Source organism: Paramormyrops kingsleyae, chromosome 6, assembly GCF_048594095.1.
Source record: "Paramormyrops kingsleyae isolate MSU_618 chromosome 6, PKINGS_0.4, whole genome shotgun sequence".
In the NCBI taxonomy this organism is placed as follows: domain Eukaryota; kingdom Metazoa; phylum Chordata; class Actinopteri; order Osteoglossiformes; family Mormyridae; genus Paramormyrops; species Paramormyrops kingsleyae.
In genome coordinates this window covers 21,802,457-21,828,038 of record NC_132802.1, presented here as the reverse complement: position 1 = coordinate 21,828,038, position 25,582 = coordinate 21,802,457, and the positions used below count along the sequence as shown (strand labels likewise).

At 43.3% G+C, this 25,582-nt stretch overlaps 1 protein-coding gene across 4 annotated transcripts in view; it reads left to right on the top strand.

The window, feature by feature from the left end:
• The window catches only part of LOC111842285 (filamin-A-like), a 44,270-nt gene extending 22,668 nt beyond the window's left edge, over positions 1-21,602 (top strand). For 2 of the 4 annotated variants that reach the window (XM_023808730.2, XM_023808731.2), the window contains exons 16-47: positions 49-172; positions 345-505; positions 618-708; positions 1,301-1,470; positions 1,551-1,668; positions 1,810-2,072; positions 2,749-3,067; positions 3,151-3,324; positions 3,417-3,579; positions 3,675-3,835; positions 4,204-4,371; positions 5,606-5,729; positions 5,893-6,049; positions 6,144-6,333; positions 8,032-8,055; positions 8,923-9,170; positions 12,923-13,022; positions 13,372-13,512; positions 13,644-13,772; positions 13,950-14,123; positions 14,316-14,477; positions 15,421-15,624; positions 16,619-16,771; positions 16,952-17,074; positions 17,166-17,432; positions 17,531-17,668; positions 17,799-17,914; positions 18,714-18,846; positions 19,056-19,232; positions 19,363-19,581; positions 19,762-19,953; positions 20,205-21,602. In XM_023808730.2, coding sequence (XP_023664498.2) covers positions 49-172; positions 345-505; positions 618-708; positions 1,301-1,470; positions 1,551-1,668; positions 1,810-2,072; positions 2,749-3,067; positions 3,151-3,324; positions 3,417-3,579; positions 3,675-3,835; positions 4,204-4,371; positions 5,606-5,729; positions 5,893-6,049; positions 6,144-6,333; positions 8,032-8,055; positions 8,923-9,170; positions 12,923-13,022; positions 13,372-13,512; positions 13,644-13,772; positions 13,950-14,123; positions 14,316-14,477; positions 15,421-15,624; positions 16,619-16,771; positions 16,952-17,074; positions 17,166-17,432; positions 17,531-17,668; positions 17,799-17,914; positions 18,714-18,846; positions 19,056-19,232; positions 19,363-19,581; positions 19,762-19,953; positions 20,205-20,389 — 5,268 coding nt within the window. In that variant the 3' untranslated portion in view covers positions 20,390-21,602. The remainder of the gene's footprint in view (positions 1-48; positions 173-344; positions 506-617; positions 709-1,300; positions 1,471-1,550; positions 1,669-1,809; positions 2,073-2,748; positions 3,068-3,150; positions 3,325-3,416; positions 3,580-3,674; positions 3,836-4,203; positions 4,372-5,605; positions 5,730-5,892; positions 6,050-6,143; positions 6,334-8,031; positions 8,056-8,922; positions 9,171-12,922; positions 13,023-13,371; positions 13,513-13,643; positions 13,773-13,949; positions 14,124-14,315; positions 14,478-15,420; positions 15,625-16,618; positions 16,772-16,951; positions 17,075-17,165; positions 17,433-17,530; positions 17,669-17,798; positions 17,915-18,713; positions 18,847-19,055; positions 19,233-19,362; positions 19,582-19,761; positions 19,954-20,204) is intronic. The other 2 variants (XM_023808732.2, XM_023808734.2) reach the window with 1 other exon arrangement.
• The last annotated feature ends 3,980 nt before the right edge of the window (positions 21,603-25,582 follow it).

Sequence of the window (25,582 nt, the reverse complement as noted above, 5' to 3'; positions counted from 1 at the left end):
TTCGCACAATTGAATGTATAACACTCCTGATGGACTTTTTATGAGCAGGTGAATATTGGGGCAGGATGTCAGCCAGACAAAGTGAAAGTCTCTGGACCTGGGGTAGCAAAGAGTGGTCTGAAGGCCTTTGAGCCCACCTACTTCACCGTGGACTGCAAACAGGCCGGCCAGGGTACTAATAGCAAACCTATGTAACTTTCCTTCTCAGCTCATTTTCTCTATCTACCTGTTATTTATGCCACATTCAGTTAATTCTATTTGTTTATTAAGTTCTTTATTTAATTGAAATGCGTAATTTAAAGGATACATACCTTTAGAATAGTGGTACTTCTTTGTCTTTGCAGGGGATGTCAGTGTTGGGATCAAGTCTGCTCCAGGTGTGATGGGGCCTGCAGAAGCTGACGTAAATTGCGACATCATTCGAAATAGCAATGAAACCTTTACCGTGAAGTACACACCCCCAGCGGCTGGAAACTATACTATCATGGCTCTATTTGCTGATCAGGTGTGCAATGAGGAGAGTGTATTACTGTACCACCTGTGACATTTTGTTGTGACTGGGTGATGATGTTTATGATGGCAATTTTAATCAGCATTTTTTTTTTTTTTGTTTAAAGCCGGTCCCAGCAACTCCCATCAAAATCAAAGTGGACCCCTCACATGATGCCAGCAAGGTTAAGGCAGAGGGACCTGGACTCGAAAGGAACGGTGAGGGAGCAAATCCCCATTGAAAAAGTTGTAATTCCTTAGCACTAAATATTATGACTGCCTTATGAGGCTCTCATCTGTAATGCACTATAGATACCTTTATAATGCAGTTCAAAGCATCCTTAATGCTTATAACAACCATTATAATGGTTGTTATAAGGTATCTATAGTATCTATAGTGCATCATAGATGAAAGCTTCATAAAGCATTCAGAATACATAATGAACGTGGCTATACTGTTATGCCTTTTTATAAATATTTATAGCCGTGTTTATAGTGCTTTATGAATGCATCATAATGTGTTACGGATGTGTTGATAAATTACTTTACCTTGAGTAAATTGTAAATTGCACATTTAGTAAATGTATATTATATATATACTATATTTAATAAATTGTATATTTAGTGCTAAGGAGTTACAACTTTTTCAATGGGGATTTCAATGGTTTTTGATAAATATTTATAGCCATGTTTATAAGGCTTTATAATTCATCATAATGCATTATTAATGTGTTTATTACTAAAAACACAGACTTAAGTAAAGTGTTACTGGAAAATGTAATTGCTTTGTTGTCCCTGTTCTCCCTGGCAGGTGTGGAGCTGAACAAGCCCACCTACTTCACTGTGAACACTAAAGCAGCTGGCAAGGCCAAACTGGACATTAAGTTCACTGGACCCACCCAAGCTGAGGCAGTTCGTGACTTTGACATTATCAACAACAATGATGGCACCCACACTGTGAAATACACACCAGTGCAACAGGTAGGTGGAATGATCTGGAAGACACAGACAGGTGTTACACAGGATTTGAATTATTGAGTGAAAGTGTTTTGTCCCATCAGGGCAACATGGGTGTAAATGTGACATACGGAGGTGATCCCATTCCCAAAAGCCCCTTCCCTGTCGTGCTGACCCCTGCTACGGACCTCAGCAAGATCAAAGTTTCTGGATTAGAAGACAGTAAGTGCTTGGAATCTTTGTGTGCTTTAAATTACACCTAGTTCTTAGACCTCAACGTGGTCTTTTATATACATTTTGAATGTGTTGGAATCTATTCAGTTTTTTATGAAGTGGTGTTTCTGACCCCCCCCCCCCCCTCAGAGATTGTGGTGGGGAAGGAACAGGGGATTGCAGTGAAGTCCAAAGGAGTTGGGGGGCAAGGCAAAGTTGGAGCTGTGGTGACTGGCCCCACTGGCAGAACTGTACCTAGCAAAGTGGAGACAGGCACAAGTCCTGAGGGCAGTCTGGTCCGTTTTGTCCCCTGTGCGCCTGGTCCACACAAGCTAGACATAACATATGATGGGACCCCCGTTCCAGGAAGCCCCTTCCCCATGGTGGCTGTCACTCCTGTCGATGCTTCAAAGGTAAGACTCAGAATGCAAACACTACCAGTCAAAAGCTTTTGCACACCTTGGGTTTTTACTGCTATTCCATTAATTTCATAAACTGCAGATTTTTTTATTCTTGTTCTGAACTGGAAAGTTGAGTGAACGACTATAAATGAAAATACAAGTCAAATAAAACAAGTTTCCTTTATAACATGGAAAGAGCATGTAACAGTGCATGTCTGACATCCTATTAACTGTCTGTGCGATGATGGCATCGTCAAATTCTAGGCTGTCCTTTAACTTTAAATGCACTAGTTAACCATTTCATCCCATGAAACAGAGCAGTGTTTAATGTCCCTTGTAGAAATAATGTCTCAAATTTTCTCTGCTGTTGTAACTGCCAGAGGAGGTTACTTTGATGAATAAAACATGACATTCTTTTGCTAATAAAGGAACTCAAATGTGGAACATAATGTAAATTTGTTTGTTAGCAAAGAATACCAAATGCATTTTTAGTAAATATTAAGTGAGTAACACGCAAATGTAGAGAATCTCAGTGTGTGCAAAAACTTTTGACTGGTAGTGTAGCAGAAGAGAACTCAGAAAGTAGAAGAGTGGTATGCCAAAGCCAGTATGCCTGTGTGCCTTTCTTTGGCATTTCTGAAATGATGACTCGCTTACAGATATGTCACTAAGCTTTCATTCACCATAGGTACATTGCTCAGGTCCTGGCCTTGAGCATGGCAAAGTTGGAGAGATGGGGCAGTTTGTGGTGGACTGCACCAATGCTGGCCCTGCTGAACTCACCATCGAGATCATTTCTGATAATGGCACTGAAGCAGAGGTGCACATCCAGGACAACGGTGATGGGACCTATTCCATTAAATACATCCCCCTCCACCCTGGTGCCTATACATTCACCATCCGCTACGGTGGCCAGGATGTGCCAAATTTCCCATCCAGACTCAATGTGGAGCCTGCTGTTGACACAAGTCAGGTTAAGGTATTTGGACCTGGAGTAGAAGGAAAAGGTATGGGTGGGTTCTATTTATCCATTTTCTTATTTTCAGCCTGGGGTAAGACGCCAAAACGAACTGTATTGTGCTTTCTGCAGGAGTCTTTCGGGAAGCCACTACAGATTTCACTGTGGATGCTCGTAGTTTAACTCGATCTGGAGGAAATCATGTCAAGGCCCGCATTAAAAATCCCTCGGGCAATTGCACAGAGACCCTTATCCAGGATCTTGGGGACGGTACTTATAAAGTGGAATATACTCCTGGTGAAGAAGGTAAAACTTTGGTGAACCTTTTTGCATATCAGTGCATGCATGCATGCATGCCCATGCATAATGCAGTTCTGCATTGGTCGCTTTCTGCCCAGGCGCACACAGTGTGGAAGTGACCTATAACGAAGCTCCGGTGCCAAAAAGTCCATTTCATGTGACTGTCAGCGAGGGCAGCGATCCCACGCATGTCAGAGTCCATGGTCCGGGCCTCAAGTCGGGGATCACAAATAAATCCAACCAGTTCACTGTGCAGACGCGGTAAGCAGGAATGTCGGGGTTGTGACTGTGCAGCTGGGATGTACAGTAGTTGATAGACAATCCCTTGTACTCCTTGTTCCCTTTCACCCCTTTAGTGGTGCTGGTACTGGTGGGCTAGGCCTGGCCATGGAAGGTCCTTCTGAAGCTAAGATGTCCTGCATCGACAACAAGGACGGCAGCTGCTCTATAGAGTACATTCCCTACATTCCAGGAACCTATAACCTCAGTGTTACCTATGGAGGTCAACCTGTCACCGGTTCGTAGGTCCATCCATCAGCTGAACCACACAAGTATTTAGATGACCTTACAGAGTTCTATAAATATACATGGACATATTAAGCACTTGGTATTAATAAAACTGTATTTTATTTAGCTTGGAATAAGGTAAAAACCTTGAACATGAGCCTCTAACTTTAAGGTTAGAATCTGGCTTTATCCACCATTCTGTTACAAGTAATTGCAGTACAAATGGGTACATATTCAATTGAATTCATATGCACATATGCTGGAAGACTCAAAAAAATTACAATCAGTATCAGTCTGACATCAACAGTAGTGTGGCATATTAAGTAACAATGCCTTCAGTTTGCAGGATGTTCTTCCTCTCTGCCTTACCCTCTGCAGGTAGCCCTTTCTCTATACCTGTCCATGACACAGTGGATTCTTCAAAGGTTACGTGTCAGGGACAGGGACTGGGCAATAACATTCGGGCTAAAGTCCCACAGAATTTCACTGTGGACACCAGCAAGGCTGGACATGCTCCTCTACAGGTCATAGTCCAAGGACCCAAAGGTGAGAGTTAAAGGCATATAAAAGAGAGAAATGCAGAAGGGTGGCATGTCGGCTATGCAGGTAGCAGTGTCAGCCCACACCAGCGAGGAATCTCACCCAGTGAATCTCACCCAGTGAATCTCACCCAGTGAATCTCACCCAGTGAATCTCACCATTTTGACAGCATTGTGATTTAGTTTTAGTCTCAGTATTTTACCGAAAATGCAATTTAGTTTTAGTCATATTTTACTCATCTGATTATTTTTTAGTTTTAATCAAAGAAAAATGCAGGATATTGAGTCGACAAAGATGCAGTCAATAAAAACAAACAGGTTTAGTGATAATTTAATACATTATTTTCACATGAATTTCCTGTACACACACACACACACACACACACACGACACCCTTAACCCCTACCCAGCCGTAACCATAACCATAAGTAACCAAACAAAATACAAGACTTTTTTCATTTATGGTTTTTTCATTGTAGTCACGGATTTTGATAAAATAGAGGAAACTGGTCCCCATAAGGTAAAAAAACAAACAGGTATTCATCACATTGTGGGGACATTTGATCCCCACAAGGTAAGGTACACCTGGACCACACACACACATACACATGTTTGTATTCATATCTTTGTGGGGACTGTCTATTCACTTATATGGGAAAAACCCTAATCCCAATGACAACCTTAACCCCTACCCAGCCCTAACCAAACAAAATACAAGACCTTTGACATTTGAACTTTTTGACTGTTGTTACAGATTTTTATAAAATTGAGTTTCCCCTTGTGTGGACCAAAAAACTCCAGTGTTCTCTGTATATATATGAATTTCAGGATGGCAAGCCTGCAAATGGCGCCTTCAGATTGTGGTGTTTTCACCCATTTTTGCTGCTCCAAATGGTTTGCAGTGACACATGTGTTCTGTCACATCAAATGTGAAATTTGTCCATATGTCGGAACAGTTCTTCCTACCTAAATCTGACTGTGGTACAGACATAATGGTACAGCAGTTTACAGACAGACTTTACTAAATAGAACTGCATGGTTTGTACTAGTCAGATGGATGCATGATTCTACCTGTCAGGTTGTTTAGGCCGTTAAGTCTGGGTGAAATGCTTAGTATCAGAAGATCTCATGTAATATGTTGAATTTAGATCATTTGTGATTTTATTGTTATTGTTTTTCTAATTTTATGAGACTGGTACTTTTCATCTGAAAATTTGACAAAGAGGGAACTTTTCTTTCAGGGCTTTTGGAACCAGTGGACATAGTGGACAATGGAGATCATACTCATACAGTCAATTATGTCCCAACCAAAGAAGGACCCTACTCTATCAATGTTCTCTATGCTGATGAACCTGTTCCTTCCAGGTGGGTTTCAGCTGTTTTTCTAAGCATTTCATAGTAATTATGCTGATGGGTAGATTTTTACTGGTTTTATGTTCTATGAGTTCACTTCATTGGAAGGCACAGCAGCTAAAATTCACCTGCTTCTCCTTGGGATTCTGTCCTTCTTTCCCTGCGTCCACTTCAGTCCATTCAAGGTAAAGGTGCTGCCCACCCATGATGCCAGCAAGGTGCGAGCCTCTGGCCCAGGCCTCAACACCACTGGAGTTCCAGCCAGCATTCCTGTGGAGTTCGCCATCGATGCCAAAGAGGCTGGCAGGGGGCTGTTGGCTGTTGAGATCACAGTAAGTGCAGCACTTTATGAGGCTGGATCCATGCTGCTAAAGTTTATATGCGTTTCATGATTACTGTGCTACAATGGCTGTTCCATACTGCTAGGACCCAGAGGGGAAGCACACGAAGGCCAACATCAAGGACAATCAAGACGGAACATACCTAGTTTCTTATGTGCCAGAGAAGACAGGCCGCCATACTATCTTACTCAAGTACGGGGAAGATGAGATCCCCTCTTCCCCTTACCGTATTAGGGCTCAGCCTACAGGGGATGCCAGCAAGTGCAAAGTCACAGGTACAGCCTGCCAGCTCCAATCTTCTTTGACAACTTCAGTCTCCTATGCTGTGCTTTTTTGTTTTGAAAATGAGCAGAGCGTACTTTGCTTGGTATATTTGGGCTAAGAAGGTTTCCAACTGACCCCACCAGTTTTTATGCAAACCTGGACGAGTCAATCATATTGTGTATCTCACCCTCAATGCTCAAAAATCATGCCAAGATTATGGTTACTCCACTCTGCTTACTCAGCAGTCTAATGAATTCCTCCATATCTAAGACACTTGGTGGTTGATTCTGTCAAGTGCTTAAGCTAAAAAAGAAAAAAGTGCAGCTGCATACATTTTTCACTTAAGTATATAACTTTTTATTACAATTAATGTATGCTTTGTGGAATTTGATCCAATGAGTTCTGTGTTGTGAGTACAAAGGTCTATCTGTTGAGCTACAGGAGAGCCATTGATGCTAAATCATGCTTTTCAATATGGGGCAATTGCGCGATATATGGGATGGATGCAAAAAAAAAAATGAACATCCATCCATCCATCCATCCGTCCATTTTCTGCTGCTTATCCGGTGTCAGGTCATGGGGGCAGCAGTCTAAGGAGAGATGCCCAGACTTCTACCAGCCCCAACCACCTCCTCTAGCTCCACCGGGAAAATAGCAGGGTCTTCCCAGGTCAGCTAAGAGATATTACCTCTCGAGCGTGTCCTGGGTCTGCCCCAGGGGCTCCTCCCGGTTGGACATGCCTGAAACACCTCCCCAGGGAGGCACCCTAGACTGATGCCCAAACTACCTGACCTGGCTCCTTCTGATGCGGAGGAGCAGTGTCTCTACTTTAAGCTCCTGAGCTCCTCACCCTGTCTCTAAGGCTGAGCCCAGACACCCTGCAAAGAAAGCTCATTTCCGCTGCTTGTATCAGGGATCACATTCTTTCAGTTACTATCTAAAGCACTCATAACCAAAGGTGAAGGTAGACTGACCAGTAAATCGATAGCTTTGCCTTTTGGCTCAGCTCTCTCTTCCACGTGTTGACCTCCCGCTGCCTTCTTCCCTCACTCGTGAACAAGACCCCGAGATACTCAAATTCCCCCACTTGAAGCAGTAGCTCATCCCCAACCCGGCAGGGCAATCCACCTTTTTCCAGTGGAGAACCATGATCTCAGACTTGGAGGTGCTGATCCTCCTCCCGGCCACACTCCGCTACAAACGCCCAGTGCATGCTGCAGGTCACAGCCTGACAGGACCACATCATTTGCAAAATGCAAAAATTTGATCCTGAGATCCTACACCAAGAAACTCTGTCCTTGAAGGTATGAACAAAAGAGGTGCATTGGCAGCCATTTTAGGCCTCATCTAGAGCCCTGTTTTAGTGTACCATTTAAGTTCAGACAACTTTGACTGTTGAATTTAAGCTTTTTGGAGTAAATCCTTTTTTCAGATGTTTGTTTCACATTGTCATTTGTTTCAGTGCTAGTCTGCACAATGTTTGGAGACAGAATGTAGCATAATCATCTTGTGATTTTGATGGCTCACAAATCTGCAGATACCCCACCACATTTTCCAGACCAACACAACCAATGGCACCTGACTTCTCTGCTGCTCACAATGAATCCACTTTGTTTCTGTTTGAGCACTTCTCTTGGCTCTTGGAGCACCTTTGTTGTTATGGTTGTTGGGTCTCACTTCATTGCTTTCTGCTTTTCACCTTTCCTTAGTCTCATTTGGAGGTCATGGGTTCGGTAAGCACAGTGTAATGCATTTATCCCACTTATTCAGTTGAATTTGCATGAGTGACCCATTTGTTCTGGCTATTTTGCTTTCCCTTAATATTGTACAAAGCGTTAATCGTTCATGGCTATTGTAATTAAGGGTTTCTATTTTTTTATGTAAAATATACTTCCCAGACCATAGCTTCTATGGCTAAATAACTTGCCAAACATCTTGGTTAAATAATGTTTTGATATGAAAATGAACCTTTTTGTAGCATTTTGTATTAAAATGTGAATGCCATATGTTCTTAATTTCTAGTTACCTAGCTTTAGCATCTCCAGTTGTACAGTTACAAAGTATACATGACCAAAAGGATGTGATAACCAGATCTGACAAACTGTAAAATCATAAAATTGTTACACATTGCTGTACGTTGCTGACTCATTCCTGCCTGCATGCCTTTTCTTCACTGAGGCTGCTGTTGTGTTATGACAACTAACCTGTGGCAGCCCCACTCCCTGATCTGGCTTGGGGGACATGTCTGCCAGTGGGGCCTGTTCTTTATGATTGTACATATGCTGGTGGATCTAGACATAATAACTGGATCTTTAATTGTTCAGGAAAACTGGAGAAGAAAAGCAAAGCAGGAGAACTAATAATTGTTTGTACAACAAAGTGGTTGACTGGTAAAACAAAAACAGTACAAATGTCACAAAACATCTGAATAGTCAAAAGATAAATGTAAAAATGTTCATGCTACATTCTCCAGTTTTATGGACTTCCATTGATTTGGGCGCATGGTTATGTTAGGAGCTTATAATGTTGGTAGCTATGTTGTCCAGTGAAGATGTATTTGAATCCAATTCCAAATTCATTCTGGTGTGTTTCTCCCTCAGGACCAGGAATTGGTCCAAATATACAGACCGGTGAGCAGACTCTGATCACAGTGGATGCGAAGGCTGCAGGAAAGGGCAAAGTGACATGCAGCGTTTCCACCCCGGATGGTGCTGAGGTGGATGTCAACGTAGTGGAGAATGAGGACGGCACCTTTGACATCTCCTACATGGTCCCACAGCCGGGGAAGTACAACATCTATGTCCGTTTTGGAGGAGAACTCATCCCCAACAGCCCCTTCCAGGTCACTGTAAGTAAAACCTGAGCTCTAACCAAGTGACATTTGCCCAATATTTAGCCTAGAGTCCATATAATTAGTATTGCATACAGAATGCAGATGCATTTGTGAGATCTCCCAGATGAATTCCTTGAGCAAGGCTGACCCTGCTTCCTCTCTTGTGCGTCACTTTGGATAAAAGCATCTTCTAAAAACATTTATGTGATGGGTACCAGGAATTGGTCGAGGTGAAGATCTGTGCAGGATACTGAACTGGGGGCAAATTTGTTGGTGAACATGACAACTGCAAGCTGTTCAACTTGCCCCTATCTTTCCCGTCATTCCTTCCATCCCATACCTGCCACTTTATGCTGATTACCGGGCCTTAGAAGAAGCCCAAGCTGAGCTTCTCCTGCAGCAGATCCCTCAGTATGCCTACACAACAAATAGGAGTCAACCTTAGTTGCATCACTTACTTACATCTTTTCTTTCGTTCTGAAGCTTCCTGTTTGGTCTGGCAGTAGCATCTGGGCTTCATTTGACTTTTAATCAAGGGGGATTCTCCTTAGGTCATCGAGTGTTTCTTTACATTCATCCAAAAAATAAACTGTAAAAAAAATTTCATATTATTTTTCCTTTTATGATCTTCTTCCCTGCTTGCTATTCATCTTATGTCTGTAATTTTTCTTGCATTCAGTACTTTCTCATTCATAATTTTACATGTCGTCAGAGGAAGGTGATGTGCTGCATGTTGCTTTACGCAGACTTTTTACGCTGCCGCAAACTTGGAAGCAAACTGATACTTTTCATGTCAGTTACCTGGAGTTGGTCACAACTACAGTCTGACATGGCTGACGCAACACACCTGGGAACAGGGGCGCCCCCAGAATTCTTGTTCATGGTACGCAGACCAGTGATGCGTGGGCTGATGGGTCAAGCAAAAATATTTTAACGATAATTGGGTAATTGGCGTGCGGGTCAGTTAAAATAAAATGTAAGCATATACAGCTGTTTGGGCATCATTTTGTGTTTATTGATATTAGCACTTGAGTCTGGCTGAATTATAAACACAATTTCTTTCTATTTTTAGATCTACGTTGGCATTGTAGGACATTGATAAAAATAAAATAACACGCTAATGGGTTTCGAGAATAGTAGCATTTCAGTCATAGCCTAATGTAGAAAAATTTCAAGATTTAAACTCGAAATAATTTGAGAATAAATGGTCTTGGTTATCGTTTCTGCGGGGTGCAGGATCCCACGGGCCACGTTCGCCATTTTCCTGCACCGATTTTACAGAATAATAAGCCCAAGTCACTTATAATAAGCAAACTTCGCAGACTTCCAAACCGACGCGCTACTGCTAGGGTACGCAGCGTGTGTATTTGGTATACAGGTGGGGGTGTGAGTGCCTGAGAACATCTGCAGGAGAACGGGGAAGTGCGGCTGGCAAGCTAGTGTCCAGGTTAGGGCAAAACATGGCAGACTGTGACTTCCAAACAGGGCAGGTTATGGCTTCTGATGCCCGGCATTTTCCTGCCCTAAGTTCAGTCTCTGGATAACAAATGGGAAGATCTCTGTGGAAGACTTCATTCACAGAGGGATCTAAGGGAGTGCTGTGCATTCTGCTTAATGGAAACACGCCTGACCACCAGCACGCTGGACTCTACTGCCCCGCTGGATGGCCTCTTCATTTATAGCATCTTATCCAGGAAGAAAAGTGTAGGTGGGGTGTGCTTTCTTATTATCAACCCTGGTGTACGGATGTGGAAATTACCTCACAAAGTTGTCCACCGCACCTGAGTGATCTAGTGCTGGCTGTTATATCGGTCCAGAGAGTTTACAGCAGAGATCAGGGTTGCTGTTTATATCCTTCAGCATGGAAACAACGCCAACGCACTCAAATTACACAAGATCATCACCAACTGTGAAGATGTGTGTGCATGACACACCCACAGAGGCAGCCCGCTGATTCCCAAGCCAAAAGCCATGTATGACAGCAGAAGTAAGATGCCTAGCTTTTCAATCCAGAAGCAGACAAGCATACACGAAATGGAGGAATGATCTCCAGAAGGCGGTCAAGTTTGCAAAACAGCAGTACGCAAAATGGACTCCCCCACTCAGCAGTACCCACCTGAGCAGGTTCTGGCAGTGCCGCCCAGCTCCTGCTTGACGGTGAGTGCCGTGAGAAGGGCTTTCAACCACCTCAGCACTCACACAGTGGCCAGTCATCTCGGAGCTTCTGCACGCACAGCAGTGTGCTGAACTTCCTCTTCAGCTACAAATACATGGCCAAGCGCAGCTCCAGCTCCATCCTCACGTTTGCTGATGACACCACCATAATGGAGCTGATCAGCAACGACAACGAGTCAGCCTACAGGGAGGAGGTCAGACTCCTGGAATCACTCTGAACAACCTCAACCTGAAATGTCAGCGAAATGAACGGGAAGATCATGGACTTTAGCACGATGCCTTGGAGGGAATGCTGTGGAGTGGATCAGCAGTCCTCAGTGTCACCCGCGTTAAGGCTCTTAAATGGTATCAACATGCTGTAGCGCTGATCAGGAAGGTCCGTCAGTGCCTATGCTTCCCCAGGAGACTGAAGAAGGCTGTAATGTCCACAACATCCCTGACCACCTTCTACGGGTGTGTCCATCCTTTCGGGGGGGCGTCGCAACCCGGTACAGCAGCTGCTTTGCTCAAGATCACAAAGCCCTGCAGAGGCTGGGATCTCAAAGCCCTGCAGATGCTGGGATCTCAAAGCCCTGCAGATGCTGGGATCTCAAAGCCCTGCAGATGCTGGGATCTCAAAGCCCTGCAGATGCTGGAATCGCAAAGCCCTGCAGATGCTGGGATAGCAAAGCCCTGCAGAGGCTGGGATCTCAAAGCCCTGCAGAGGCTGGGATCTCAAAGCCCTGCAGAGGCTGGGATCTCAAAGCCCTGCAGATGCTGGGATCGCAAAGCCCTGCAGAGGCTGCTTAAAACTACTGAGAGGACCACGGGCACACAGCTCCCGCCCATCCATAACATCTTCACCAAACTCTACTGCAGGAAAGTGAGACGCATCACGGGGACTCCAGCCACCCTGCACTGCCACTTTCCACCCTCATCCCCTCTGGCAAGAAGCTGAAATCAGTGTGGATACACATGGCTTCCCCGAGGACTCGGTTGGGAAACACTGTTCTAAACTGTCAGTGACACTGCACCTGTCACTGCTCTTGCACTGATGCCATTACAACCCTGAACCTCTCGTATTATCTGACTCTGCACTGTTTTTGCATTATTTTCTTCTGCTATGTGTGTGTATTGTACGTATGTGTACCATATTTATTCTTCCAGATACATCCATATCTCCATATTCATATTTATATTTATTCCACCTAAGTGTTTGTTATGTCTTGCTGCCCTGTGTTGTCATTCAGCTTACTGGAAACACACAAGTAAACATCTCATTGTACTCAGTACTTGTATCAGTATAAATGACAATAAACCTTTTTAATGCTTGAATCCTTCATTATGTGATGAACCTGAAATCTAAGTTTTATCATCTTTTTTTCAGTTGTCTGTGTTAGTGTGAAAAATTTCAAGCTTTGCATTGTCCAGTCATGCAATGTCACACCTGCACAATGTCCCTCAATTGAACTGTCCACACATCTCCAATCTTGATTTGAATGTCTGTCCTTCTACTCATTTTGTGGCACTTGAGTCTATGAAAATGATTTGATATAAAGTAAATTAAGTGAGACGGACGAATTCCTACCTTTGACCAATGGTCGATCTTTCAGGCCGCAGAAAGACCAGTGGGCTTGAATGGGCTTGATGGATCAGGACTTCGACCTGTTGATCTAGTAATTCCATTTTCTGTGCAGAAGGGGGAGATCACAGGTAATGTCTACCTTATGAAATGCTCCTTAATTTATGGATGATTATCTACTGACTTATGCATTTATATTGCTTAGAGAAATCTCGGGTGTCACAGTGCCCTTCACTGTGTATGGAGTTTGCATGTTCTTTGCACGTTACATGGTTTTACTCTGGATTCCTCTGGCAGTCCAGTAATATACAGACAGGAGAATTGATAGCTCTGAATTGTCCATTGTGTGCATCTCAGAATGGGCTGGCATCCTGTTGAGTGTATTCCCATGGTATATGCTTTCTGAGCCCTCTGTGGCCCTAAATAAGGAGATAGCAGATGGATGGGTCAGTGCTGTCTGCTGCTTATACTACCTTCTAGGTGAGGTTCGAATGCCTTCTGGCAAGGTAGCAAAACCCGAAATCAAAGACAACAAAGATGGCACCGTGACGGTAAACTTCGCTCCCAATGAGGCAGGCATCCATGAGATGGACATCAAGTACGACAGCATTCATATACCAGGTGAGCCCCTCAGCGATGGTGGGACTGGGGGAGTTTATGAGGTTGAGGAGCTTATTTTACATGCATATTTTAAAATAACAATATAAATGCTGATGAAAAATTGTGACCATTAGTTAATTTCGCTGACACAGGAAGCCCACTTCAGTTCTATGTGGACTACGTCAACAGCGGTCATGTGACTGCTTATGGCCCTGGCCTGATTCATGGGGTGGTTAACAAGCCTGCAGACTTCACAGTTAACACCAAAGATGCTGGAGACGGTATAGTATTTTCACTTAAGGCTTGTACTTTAAGGCTAATTAGGATTATAGTACTGGACATTGATATCGATGTGTTTTTTTGTATTATTAATATCTCTGTGAACAACTTGCAAAATTTGCATCAGACCATTAAGTACTTTATAATGCAAGATTACCTCATTCACTTTTGCTCTCAAGGTGGCCTGTCTCTGGCAATTGAAGGACCCTCTAAAGCTGAAATCAGCTGCACTGACCACCACGATGGTACCTGTTCAGTATCCTACTTGCCTGTACTGCCCGGGGACTACAACATCTTGGTCAAGTACAATGAGAAGCATATTCCTGGCAGCCCCTTTACAGCCAAAATCGCAGGTCGGTGACACCTTCAGCCATACAGTCTGTTTAACATGACTCGCTGAAATAGACTGGCATTTGGCGTGTTATTTATTTTAGATGTATGGAGGGTAGTGTCTAGCAAGTGAAGCAAAATGGGGTTGTCATTAACATTCATGTCCATCTTGATCCATCATGGAATCTGCTGAATGTCTCACCCTGGGCTCACAGGCGATGACTCAATGAGGATGTCACAGCTCAAGGTAGGGTCTGCAGCTGACATCCCATTGGACATTGGAGAACTGGACCTGAGTCAGCTGACTGCCTCGCTGACAGCCCCCTCTGGCCGGGAGGAGCCCTGCCTGCTTAAGATGCTGCGCAATGGGCATGTGGGTAGGTGGAGGCAGGAAAGCACTGGTCACTGGTAGCGATGCACTGATTCAACTTTTTCAGTCCCGATACTGATAACGATACCTGGACTTTGGGTATCGGCAGATGCCGAATACCAATCGGATAACAATGTTTAAATTACAAGCTGTATAACTCACTGTGTGGAAGAGAATGGGGTAATTCTTTTATGTGTGAGGAAACAGGCTTGACTTAAACATTGCTTTCCTGACTTTGTAAAACAAAATGTAGCAAATACAGAAATTCATATTCTATATATATATATATGACACACACAGTTCTCAGCTTTAACAGCCTCTACAGAGGAACAAAGCCTTTACTGCAATGCTCAAATGTATCCAAATAAAAATGAACTGTCGAATGTAACTTTTTTTCCGCAAATGCTATCAAAATGTCCTTACCTTCTGCAAAACATTGTCTTAAACTATAGTCAGAGATGTGTTTTTCAACAAGTGCATTACTTCCATATTACCTCCATGGCACACAGACACGTGTAGGTGAGCGTAAACTTGGCAGTGAAGGGCAGCCACCTGCAGTGGCGCCCATGAAACCAGGGCGGAGGCTTACGGGCCTTGGTCCTCGCTCAAGGGCCCACGGGCGTCTGGCTATGCTGCTAAAGCTTGGCTCGAGTCAGAAACGTTCTGAACACAGACACAGAGGCTTACTCTGCAATACCTCCCATGTAAACATACCATAACAAAGAATCAAAATGAATAGATCAGTCCCATAGCTCAGCCCCATTGTTACCGATACCTGATCCAGCTATCGGATTGGTGCATCCGAAGCCACTGGCTCTCACAATAGAGCAACTTAACTGAACTACATTGGGAGTTTATTTATTATTATTATTATTATTATTATTATTATCTGTGTTTTGTTTTTAATCTGGATCGTTCTTGTCTCTCTGTTCTCCCCCGCCCCTCCAAAGGTGTCTCCTTTGTGCCCAAGGAAACTGGGGAGCACCTGGTAAATATCAGGAAGAATGGACGCCACATCCCCAGCAGCCCCATTACTGTGGTGATCAAGCAATCAGAGATTGGTGACGCGAGCCGGGTGCGAGTGTCGGGGAAGGGCCTGAGCGAGGGCCGCACCTTTCAGCCTGCTGACTTCATCATTGACACACGAGATGCTGGTAAGTCACCTTGATTTCCACAGAAAAGTGTAAGAACTGAAGAGCTATAACAGGCTTCCATCTACTAACAGTGTATTTATTTATTATAATTTTTTTAATTTTGTCCAAAATTTGAGGTATGGTTCGAAAGCAATTTAAGACCAATGGCTATAACAATCATATGGTCCAGAAACTGATCCAATTATAGCACAAATCTTTAACTATTTGTAGCAGCTATGCACATTTTAGCAGATTTGATGCAAAAGTTGATCAACTTCTCAACCATTTTATCATGATGAAACTGATCTAGTATAAGTACACATTCATGAGAGACAGGCCAAGGGAATGGTGAATTATTTGGAGTCGTAAACAAGACCATTTCACTAAAGGAAAATGGCATTTTTCCACTGCCACCAAGAACCAAGGGCCGTATGCGAACTGTACTGTGAGCTGACGGTTTCCCATTGTAAATTATGTGAGTCATATCTGAGCCATACCCAGCCCCGTGTGCTAGCAGAGCCAAAACATGACTTAATGCATCACCACTATATGATTGGTCGAAATGCCTGGGGATATCAGTGATCTGCGTCGATATTCATGGATTATTTGTAGGAAAAAAGGGCATGTTCTATAAACTATTCATTATTAGTAATATCACACATCGCGATGTATTGATGCATTCCTGATTACTTAGAACTTAAAAATTTCCAAGCTCCTACTTTAAAAAGTGCTATAGAACAGCTGAACAGAATGGATTCATAATGCAAATTTAAGCAAGAAAAAGCTAATTCTGCTAGCATTTAATGCTAATATACTGTAACACACCGATTCTGGCATATACATCACGTAAACAGTAAAAAAGAATCTTTTTCAGTTTTACGTCACTGTTGCTCTTCAAACCTGGCAATGCCTTTACCAAGCTAATTGTTCTGCAGTGGAAAACCAAAGCAAGCTGGAACTGCGCTGTAACTAGTCTCTAGTTGTCCACAGGACTGAATGTTTTTCTGCTGGCCAGGTTATGGAGGTCTTAGTCTATCTATTGAGGGCCCCAGCAAGGTGGACATTAAGACAGAGGACCTGGAGGATGGAACCTGTAAAGTCACATACTGCCCCACTGAGCCAGGAAACTACATCATTAACATCAAATTTGCAGACCAGCATGTTCCAGGTAATCATATTCTCTCCATTACTGCAGATGAAAAGTGATGACAGGTGATTGCAAAATAGTATCATTATGGTCATCAACATCAAGATATGGTTTGAGATGAGCACTGCTCTGCTAAATGTAGTTTTTTGTCCCCACAGCCCAGAATTCAGAGTAACTTTATCTCCCTCTTTCTTGCCCCAGGTAGTGCATTCACTGTTAAGGTAACTGGGGAGGGCAGGATGCGGGAGAGCATTACCAGGTGTAGGAAAGCTGCATCTGAGGCTGGTGTTGGCAGCCAGTGTGACCTCAGCCTCAAGATCCCAGGTACCGCAGCTTGGAAGACACTTTTTTGATCTTCTGTTCTTTACTCGTTTTTCTCTAAGCTTAAAGCACCCTCTGAACTTTTCATACTTAGAAATTAGCATTGCAGACATCACAGCCCAGGTGACCAGCCCCTCTGGAAAGAGCCACAAGGCAGATATCAAAGCTGGGGAGGACGACACATACAGCATCTACTTCGTGCCCACAGAGATGGGTGTCCACACTGTGAGTGTTAAATACCAGGACCAGCATGTGCCCGGAAGCCCCTTCCAGTTCACGGTGGGTCCCATGGGAGAGGGTGGAGCACATAAGGTCCGAGCTGGAGGGCCAGGGCTGGAGCGTGCTGAAGCTGGAGTCCAGGGTATGTCAACAGACTGGGAAAACCCTCAACTATTTTCAAAGAATTTCCACCAGGTTGAAGATCTTTGCTGAGAGCATTGTTGTCTAACTTTTAATCAGCGGAATTCAGTATCTGGACTAGAGAGGCTGGAGCTGGGGGCTTATCCATTGCTGTGGAGGGACCCAGCAAAGCTGAACTAACCTTTACTGACCGTGAGGATGGGTCCAGTGGCGTGTCCTACATTGTTCGTGAGCCAGGTAAGACTTATAATCAATGGGGAAAGTCATCCTAAAATATTTTGTGCAACCAAAAATACCAGTGAAGTTATTAATGAAAGTTCATTCTTTCTTTCTGGAAAACACTCAGATTGATTGTTTTCTCTTGCAGGAGACTATGAGGTGTCAATCAAATTCAACGAGGAGCACATTCCCGACAGTCCCTTTGTTGTGCCCGTTGCATCACCTTCTGATGATGCCCGCCGTTTAACTGTTGCCAGTCTTCAGGTGAGGCGTTGAGAAAGACGGACACATGTCCATCCAAGAGGAACTCATTTCCACCCACAATTCAACAGCTTTATAAATAAGAGGGCATACAGAAAGGCCAGAGTTCATATTTATAATCAATCAGAAATTAGAAGGATGGTAATGAAGAAATAGTCCAGCCATGATGAATCATAGCTGTCTCAGGAAGTAGTATATTGGATTGGATTAAACAAAGCAACCAGTGAAAGTACCTTAGATGTCTGCTTTTGTAGCTGTTTTCGTGGGTGACTCTGAGAGCTCTTGGATAAACCAAAAGGACGGTGTGTTTTTCTCAGGTCTCTTCCTAAGGACTCCCAACAGTCTCCACAACATTGCGGTTTGTAAGGTTATTTTTTAGAAATGGGAGTGCTAGCAGATTAAAGAGGATAAGAGGCTGTCTTGTCTCTTTGATTCTTTCCTGGTAGCATCCCTCAGTAGATTTCCCATGTAATGTTGTGTGTAACAGACGGCAGTATCTTATGTCAATAACGGGAAATTTGGTGGATTGTACTATAGCTATGCAGCTCCTGGATTGTGGATTAGATTCCCATCCCAGTTGCATGCGTGTACAGAATTTGCATAAGCTCCCTGTGTTTACGATGGTTTTCTATTTTTGTGGTTGATTTACTGCATTTTGAAACTTTTGTTATAAAAATTCAGATTAGCAGGTCATGGGGGCTACTTACTCCTAAGAGATTTTTACAGGATCGCTGTTTTCAGACCTGCTGTTGAGGGTAGGGGGCTGTTTAGAGTGTGAGAACTGAGTTGTTGTCACCTGCAGGAGTCAGGGCTGAAAGTGAACCAGCCGGCCTCCTTTGCTGTGAGCCTAAACGGCGCCAAGGGTGTCATTGATGCCAAAGTGCATTGTCCATCTGGAGCTCTGGAAGATTGCTTTGTGTCTGAGATTGACAAAGGTAACTAGTAATGAGGAGAAAGGGCTCTCTGAGCTATATGAACCTTGTGAGCCTCAAAACTTACCTGAAACTTGAAAATCAGCACCGTATTACCAATAATTCTTCAGTCACTCAATTCAAATTTATTAATTCGTGGATAGTATATGACATATAGCGGACAAATGAAATCTGTAATAATGGTTACCGGAGGAGCTTGTTTCTTCTTCCAGATAAATACGCCGTACGATTCATTCCCAGAGAGAATGGAATTTACCTGATTGATGTGAAGTTTAATGGCTCTCACATCCCTGGGAGCCCCTTCAAAATCCGGGTTGGTGAGACCAGCCAAGCAGGTGACCCTGGCATGGTATCTGCGTATGGAGCCGGACTTGAGGGAGGCGTCACAGGTATCAGTGCCGTTTATGTATCTGTATGTACTGACAAAGTTCAGAGAGACAGCACAGTGGTTCTGTACACTTGCAGGTCTGTTTGTATATATGAACATATGGACATATGAATCCTGGCTTCGTTCTCTAGGGGTTCCGTGTGAATTCGTTGTGAACACCAGCTCGGCAGGCACTGGAGCCCTGGCTGTGACCATTGATGGCCCTTCAAAGGTTAAGATGGACTGTAAGGAATGTTCTGAGGGCTACAAAATTACCTATATCCCCATGGCTCCAGGAAATTACCTGATCTCCATAAAATATGGTGGCCCTTACCATATTGTGGGCAGTCCCTTTAAGGCGAAGATTACTGGTAGGAGTTTAACTACTGTTTCTTTTTACTGTTTCTTTACTGTTTTATTGCAACAGGTGCTTTTTAACATGCATTGTAGGGGAACTTCATAAATTTAAATGTATGTTGGAATCTCACCATGCACCTTAAATCTAAGGGTGAACAAAATGATTAGTGTTTATAAACGAATTCTCTTCGTAGGTTCTCGTTTAGTAAGAAGCCATAGCATGCACGAGACTGCCTCCGTGCTGGTGGATCCAGTGTCTCGCAGCATAACCACTAGTCAGCAGGAAGAGCCGTCAGACGCAGGCCGTGTGGTTGCTAAGGGCTTGGGCCTAACAAGGGCCTATGTCGGCCAGAAGAACACCTTTAGTGTTGACTGCAGCAAAGCAGGTATTACGCTGTGAGCATGTCAGGAGAATATAGGCGATTTCAAATGATGTTTGCTAAAATTGCTGACTGATGTATGTAGCTAAAATTACTATTCCAGTGGTCTGGACTCTGCTTTCTCCGACTCTTCAAAGTTAAATGAAGGTGCAAAGGTCATTTGTAATATGTGGGTTCAAAATATGACTCATGGCTTATCGTGACATGCTTGAAAAAGGACTATAGTGAATGTTTATTGTCTTTTTGTCCTGGCACAGGGAGGAACATGCTGCTGGTTGGTGTGGAGGGACCCAGACTGCCTTGTGAGGAGATTATAGTGAAGCACTTGGGTAATCGCATCTACAACGTGACCTACCAGCTCAAAGAGAAGGGAGAATACATCCTGGTAGTCAAATGGGGGGAAGATCACATCCCTGGGAGCCCATTCCACTTCTCAGTGTAGTCTTGTCCTATGCAATCCTTCTTTCACTGCACTGGTTTCCACAATGAACATAAAGCACTTGAAATGGCTTTTTCCACCTTCTCCATTGCTACATCCTTCTTTCTTTATTTGATCAACTGAGAGACTAAAGATGCACCCTTGTTCTTAAGAGCTTTAAGTCATTACTTTTTTGGTAATGGGATTCAACAGACCATAATTCTATACTCTGCTACTTTTTCTTGGTTTTAGAGCACTGCTGTTAAAAGCTATTTTACAAAGAATTTATCAATAAGCTTGCTGCAAATGCTAGCAATATTGCACATCTAAAACTGTGCAGAATTTTCACTGAAGAGTGTTTTAATATACAGCACATTTGGAAGTAATGTTCATCTTGCAGAATTAAATATGTAAAATCTGAGCTTCAGTTCATACATGGGTTGTTGTTTCATACACTGTGCTATATAATATTTTTATGACAAAATTTTTTAATTTTGCCTACCTTGTGAACTTCACTGTCAAATCTGTTAAAACATACATGCTAACAAAGAGATGAAAGAAGCAGCATTTTTATTGGATGTCGTTGGAAGAACTGTGGAGGCTTGTTGGATAAGCTAGACTAACTGAACAATACTAAATAACTAAATGCAACCCTATTTTAATTCTGCTTAATGTCATTATTTAATCCATTTAAAAAATTATATATTGTCCATTTTAAGTAGAACTAAAACCTTTGTGGTGTAATGGTATTTTTATGATCAAAGTATCTACACTATGACAAATATCTACATTATGACATATCTACATTATGAAACACCTGAACTTGTGGTTAAGCTCCAGAGATTTGGCTTTCTCTGAACTTTAAACATAGAACACTGGTTACCCCTCATACATTTGAAGGGTATCTTTGCCTAATTGGAATACAATCTTCATTTTTATAAATAACAAAAACTCCATGTAGCGTTGGAACCGCTAAAAGCATTAATAGAACATAATGAAAATGTGTTTTTCAGAGTCACAGCACCAGTAGTAACAGAAGAAAATGTATAAAACCATACTGTATTGAAAACAGCATTTGTTTCCTTGTTATTTTATTTCTTATTTCAGAACTTCAGACAAAGATTCTCAAAGGTGAACTGAATGTTGTGATTGTGTTGTCATTTTCCCACCACATTATTCACTTTAATTATTGTCTTAATGAGAGAACAATACATTAAATATATTATTTACAAACAGAGTCTTTTGCTGACTCTTTATTGTTCTTTGAGTCTGCATGAGAGTCTTACATGGCAGACATTGGGGCACCTGCTAAGGACCTTCATACAACAGTCGTAATTAGTAAGGAGAGCTTTAATTTGAATATGAAACAGTTAATTAGAACAACCACTTAACGTTGCTTGATTTTTTTTCTAGATGTTGAATAACCGTGTCTCTTATATGGCTCTGCTTAGAAAATAAAATAATCGATATTTCATTTATATTATTTTGATGTGGGGCGACATTAGCCGGCACAGATTTTCCCTTTGATCTGTCACTGCAACCGAACCAGACAGAAGAAATGTGTGATTCTGTGAGATGTGCAAGCTACCGACAGCCTCCAAACTATTATATACATAAATACACACACAGGTTTGTAAGTACAATACAATCCTGTTATAGGGGACTTTAACGGACCTGGCAAAAAAGTCCGTTATATCCAAAGTCCATTATATCCAGAGTTGCTGTTTGCCCAGAACACAACTACAGGACACAATTTACTCATGCCACACCCCAGCAGACACACTTGTGGTACAGATTATTATATTGTACATGTAGTAATCCAACTGTACCTGACTGTTGGAAGTATATATGGCCTATAAGTGGTTATACATGTACGGTACAGTAGTAACCTTGACCTCATTGCTTACTGCATCCCTCCAGCTGCGAGCATCATCTGCCGATGCACAGCGTGCCTGGTGATGGACAGCCACACAGACCAATCACTGTAGCCTGCTGTTACGCCATGCCTATTTATAGAGCGTGACTATTAATAATCCCGACTACGTATCTCGCTGGAGATCACCGGCACGCCACACGCCTTGTAGGCGGAGCCTGAATGTCTGTTATAGCCAAAGAAAACTACAGCTGAAAGTGGCCCTGGGGACCAAATTGTTTGTCTGTTATAAGCGAAATTCTGTTATATGCGAGTCCGCTATATCCGATGCTTTCCTGCATGTTTTAAAAGGCACACGGCCGGGACCAGCGGACCTTGTGCGTTATAGATGATATTCCGTTAAAAGCGAGTCCACTATAACGGGATTATACTGTATTTCTTTGCGGGGACTCTCCATTAATTTCCAAGGGGAAAACTCTAATCTCAACATGACGACCTTACCCATAAGTAACTAAACAAAATATGAGAATTTTGGTACTTTGTTGATTGCATTCACAGATCTTTGTGGGGACCTGAAAAATGGTCCCCACAACATCAAAATAACACGTTTTTATCACATTGTAATGAAGATTTGGTTCCCACAATGTAATATAAACCTAATCCACACACACTATATGGACAAAAGTATCGGGACACCTGGCCATTACACCTACAGGAACTTTTATACATCACATTCTAAATCCATAGGCCTCAATATGGAGTTGGTCTCCCCTTTAGTACTATAACAGCTGCCACTCTTCTGGGAAGGCTTTCCACAACATTTTGGAGTGTGTCTGTGGGAATTTTTGCACATTCATCCAGGAGATGGTGCAGGTTTTCCACGAACTGCGGCAGCAAGACAGTGCGGTACTGACAGCTGAGCAGCGGCACTACTTTAGGGGACACTGAAGAAGCCCAGCACATCCGTCTGTGACTTTATTGGCTTGCACTCACTGGGCATCAGGCAGTGGAGCAGAAGGTCCTGGAGTTGGCGGCAGTGGGTGTTATTCAGCCTTCAGACAGTCCTTGTGCTGCATCAGCAGTCCTGGTCAGGAAGAAGGATGGCTCAAGGCGTTTTTGTGTGGGCTTCTGGCATCTGAGCACTTTCACCCGTAAGGACTCATGCCTGCTGCCATGGATGGATGAGAAGCTTGATTACATTGCCGTGGTGATATGGTTTAGCTCCTGAGACCTCCGAAGTGGCTATTGGTAGGTTGAACTGACTTTGCATGCCTGACCCAAAACTGTGTTTACCATTTGTCAGGGTGTGTGGCACTTCCAGTCAATACTGTTCGGGCTCTGCAATGCCGTCACCACCAACGAGAGGTTGGAAACAAGTGCTGGCCCACGTCTCCCACAGCCAAGGGATCTTCTATCTCAACAACCTATTGGCCCACGCTTCTGGTTTCAATGAAGCACTCAGCAACTTGTGCATCGTCTATGCTGCCATCAGAAAAGCTGACTTGTGTCTCAACCTCCTGCACCGAAAGATGTAGTCCCTGGGTCACATAATAAATAGTGAGGGTGTGTAAAGAACCGGCCAATCCCGTAAGGTGCCGCAGAGCTCCACAGTTTCTTGGGTGTCTCCTCGTGCTACAGGTGGTTTGTATGGGACTTAGACAGCACTGCCAAGCTGCTCCCCTGACTCCTCAAAAACAGATGAACCCTCAAGTGGCCCGGAAACTGCGCCACCACATTCAACGATGTCGTGGAGGCCGCAGTGTTGGTGCACCCCAACTCTCCCCTTCCTTAACACAGATGTCAGTAACAAGGGGTTTGGCACAGTGCAGTGGCACAGGAGGACACCGCTGGGGAGGGACTGGAAACCATCAACTGCCAGCAGCTACAGGTGGGCTAGGCAAGTGGTCGGGTGCTGGCCCAAGTCAGGGACTGGCTGTAGGCAGCTGGAATGGAGGGAGGGTCTCCGCACTCAACCAGGAAACCAAGGCTGTCTATTCACAGTGGAGGGCCTTTAAGGAACACAATGGATTGCTGTCCTGGTGCTGGCAGTCCCCGGATGGCAACCGGCCTGTGCTGCAGTTGCTAGTGCCCCACAGCCTCTGTCCTATGGTCCTACAGGTGGTGTGATGGGAAGTGAGCACTTTGGAGTGGCAAGGATGCTGAGGAAGCTGCACAGCAACTTCTATTGGATCAGCTGTAGCCAAGACACCAAGCAATGTTGCACTGCATGTACCGCTCAGAGAGGACAGTCGCCAGTCCAGAGCGCCACTGCAGACATATCAGGTGGGGGTGCCGATAACACAGCGCTGGGGTGGGGGCATGCTGGGCCCCTTTCCCTGTTCTGACTCCAGTTATGGCTACATACTCATGGCTATGGATTACTTTACCAAGTGGCCAGAGTAGTACGGTTTCTGATAAAAGCGCAGTGACCACAGCCGAGGGGCTCGAGGAAGTTCTTCAGCTGCTTCAGTGTGCCATTTGATACTGCGTGGCCAGGCAATAAGGACTTAAATTATTTACATACCGGCATGCCCTGTGCGGTACTATCATTGTAAATAATTTTAATTCACTTTAATTAATGTAATTGGTAGGGGTGCACCGATTGCAGTTTTCTGGCCGATCAACGATCACCGATCCTTAGGCAACCTTACCTGCCGATCTCGATTTTTTTTTGCCGATCTTGTTTCTTTCATAACTAAAAGACAGTTACTTCAATGTTTCCATTTTTATTGAGTAAATTGATATGAATACTCACAAAACATGAGGTAGTGTCCTCAAATATAAACGAACATATAAATGAGCATTGCTGTTTGAACTACAAAATCATATTTTTTCTTCCAGACTTTAATTTCTCTAATTTTGTAAAAAAAAAAAATATATATATAGCTGTTATGACACACTTGTCCAAAAAATAGGGAGGGAGGCAGCCTGCACTGCACCTCTCTCGGGAATGGGAGAAAAGGCTGATTTAACCCTCTGGGGCCTAGGGGTAGGAAACACACTTTCACTGACTGGGGCATGATCACACATTTCATCACACTTAATTCATGCCAAATAAATTATTTCTTATATATTTGTTTTGCCATTACACTCATCTTTATTTTAATATATATTGTAAATATGTCAGATTTTTGTTAAGTTTGAAATTTGACATCAAAGTATAGACATTGCAAAATGCAGTTTGGAACACTTGCAGAAACATTATAAAAGTACATAGTAAGCAATGCTGGCAGTTTGTTTTGATCCCAGATATCTGATCACCAAAGTCTTGGCTACATGAAGATGACTAAATGGTGTAGATGCAACATTAATTTGGATAAATAAATAAGAAAAACCTAACTCAT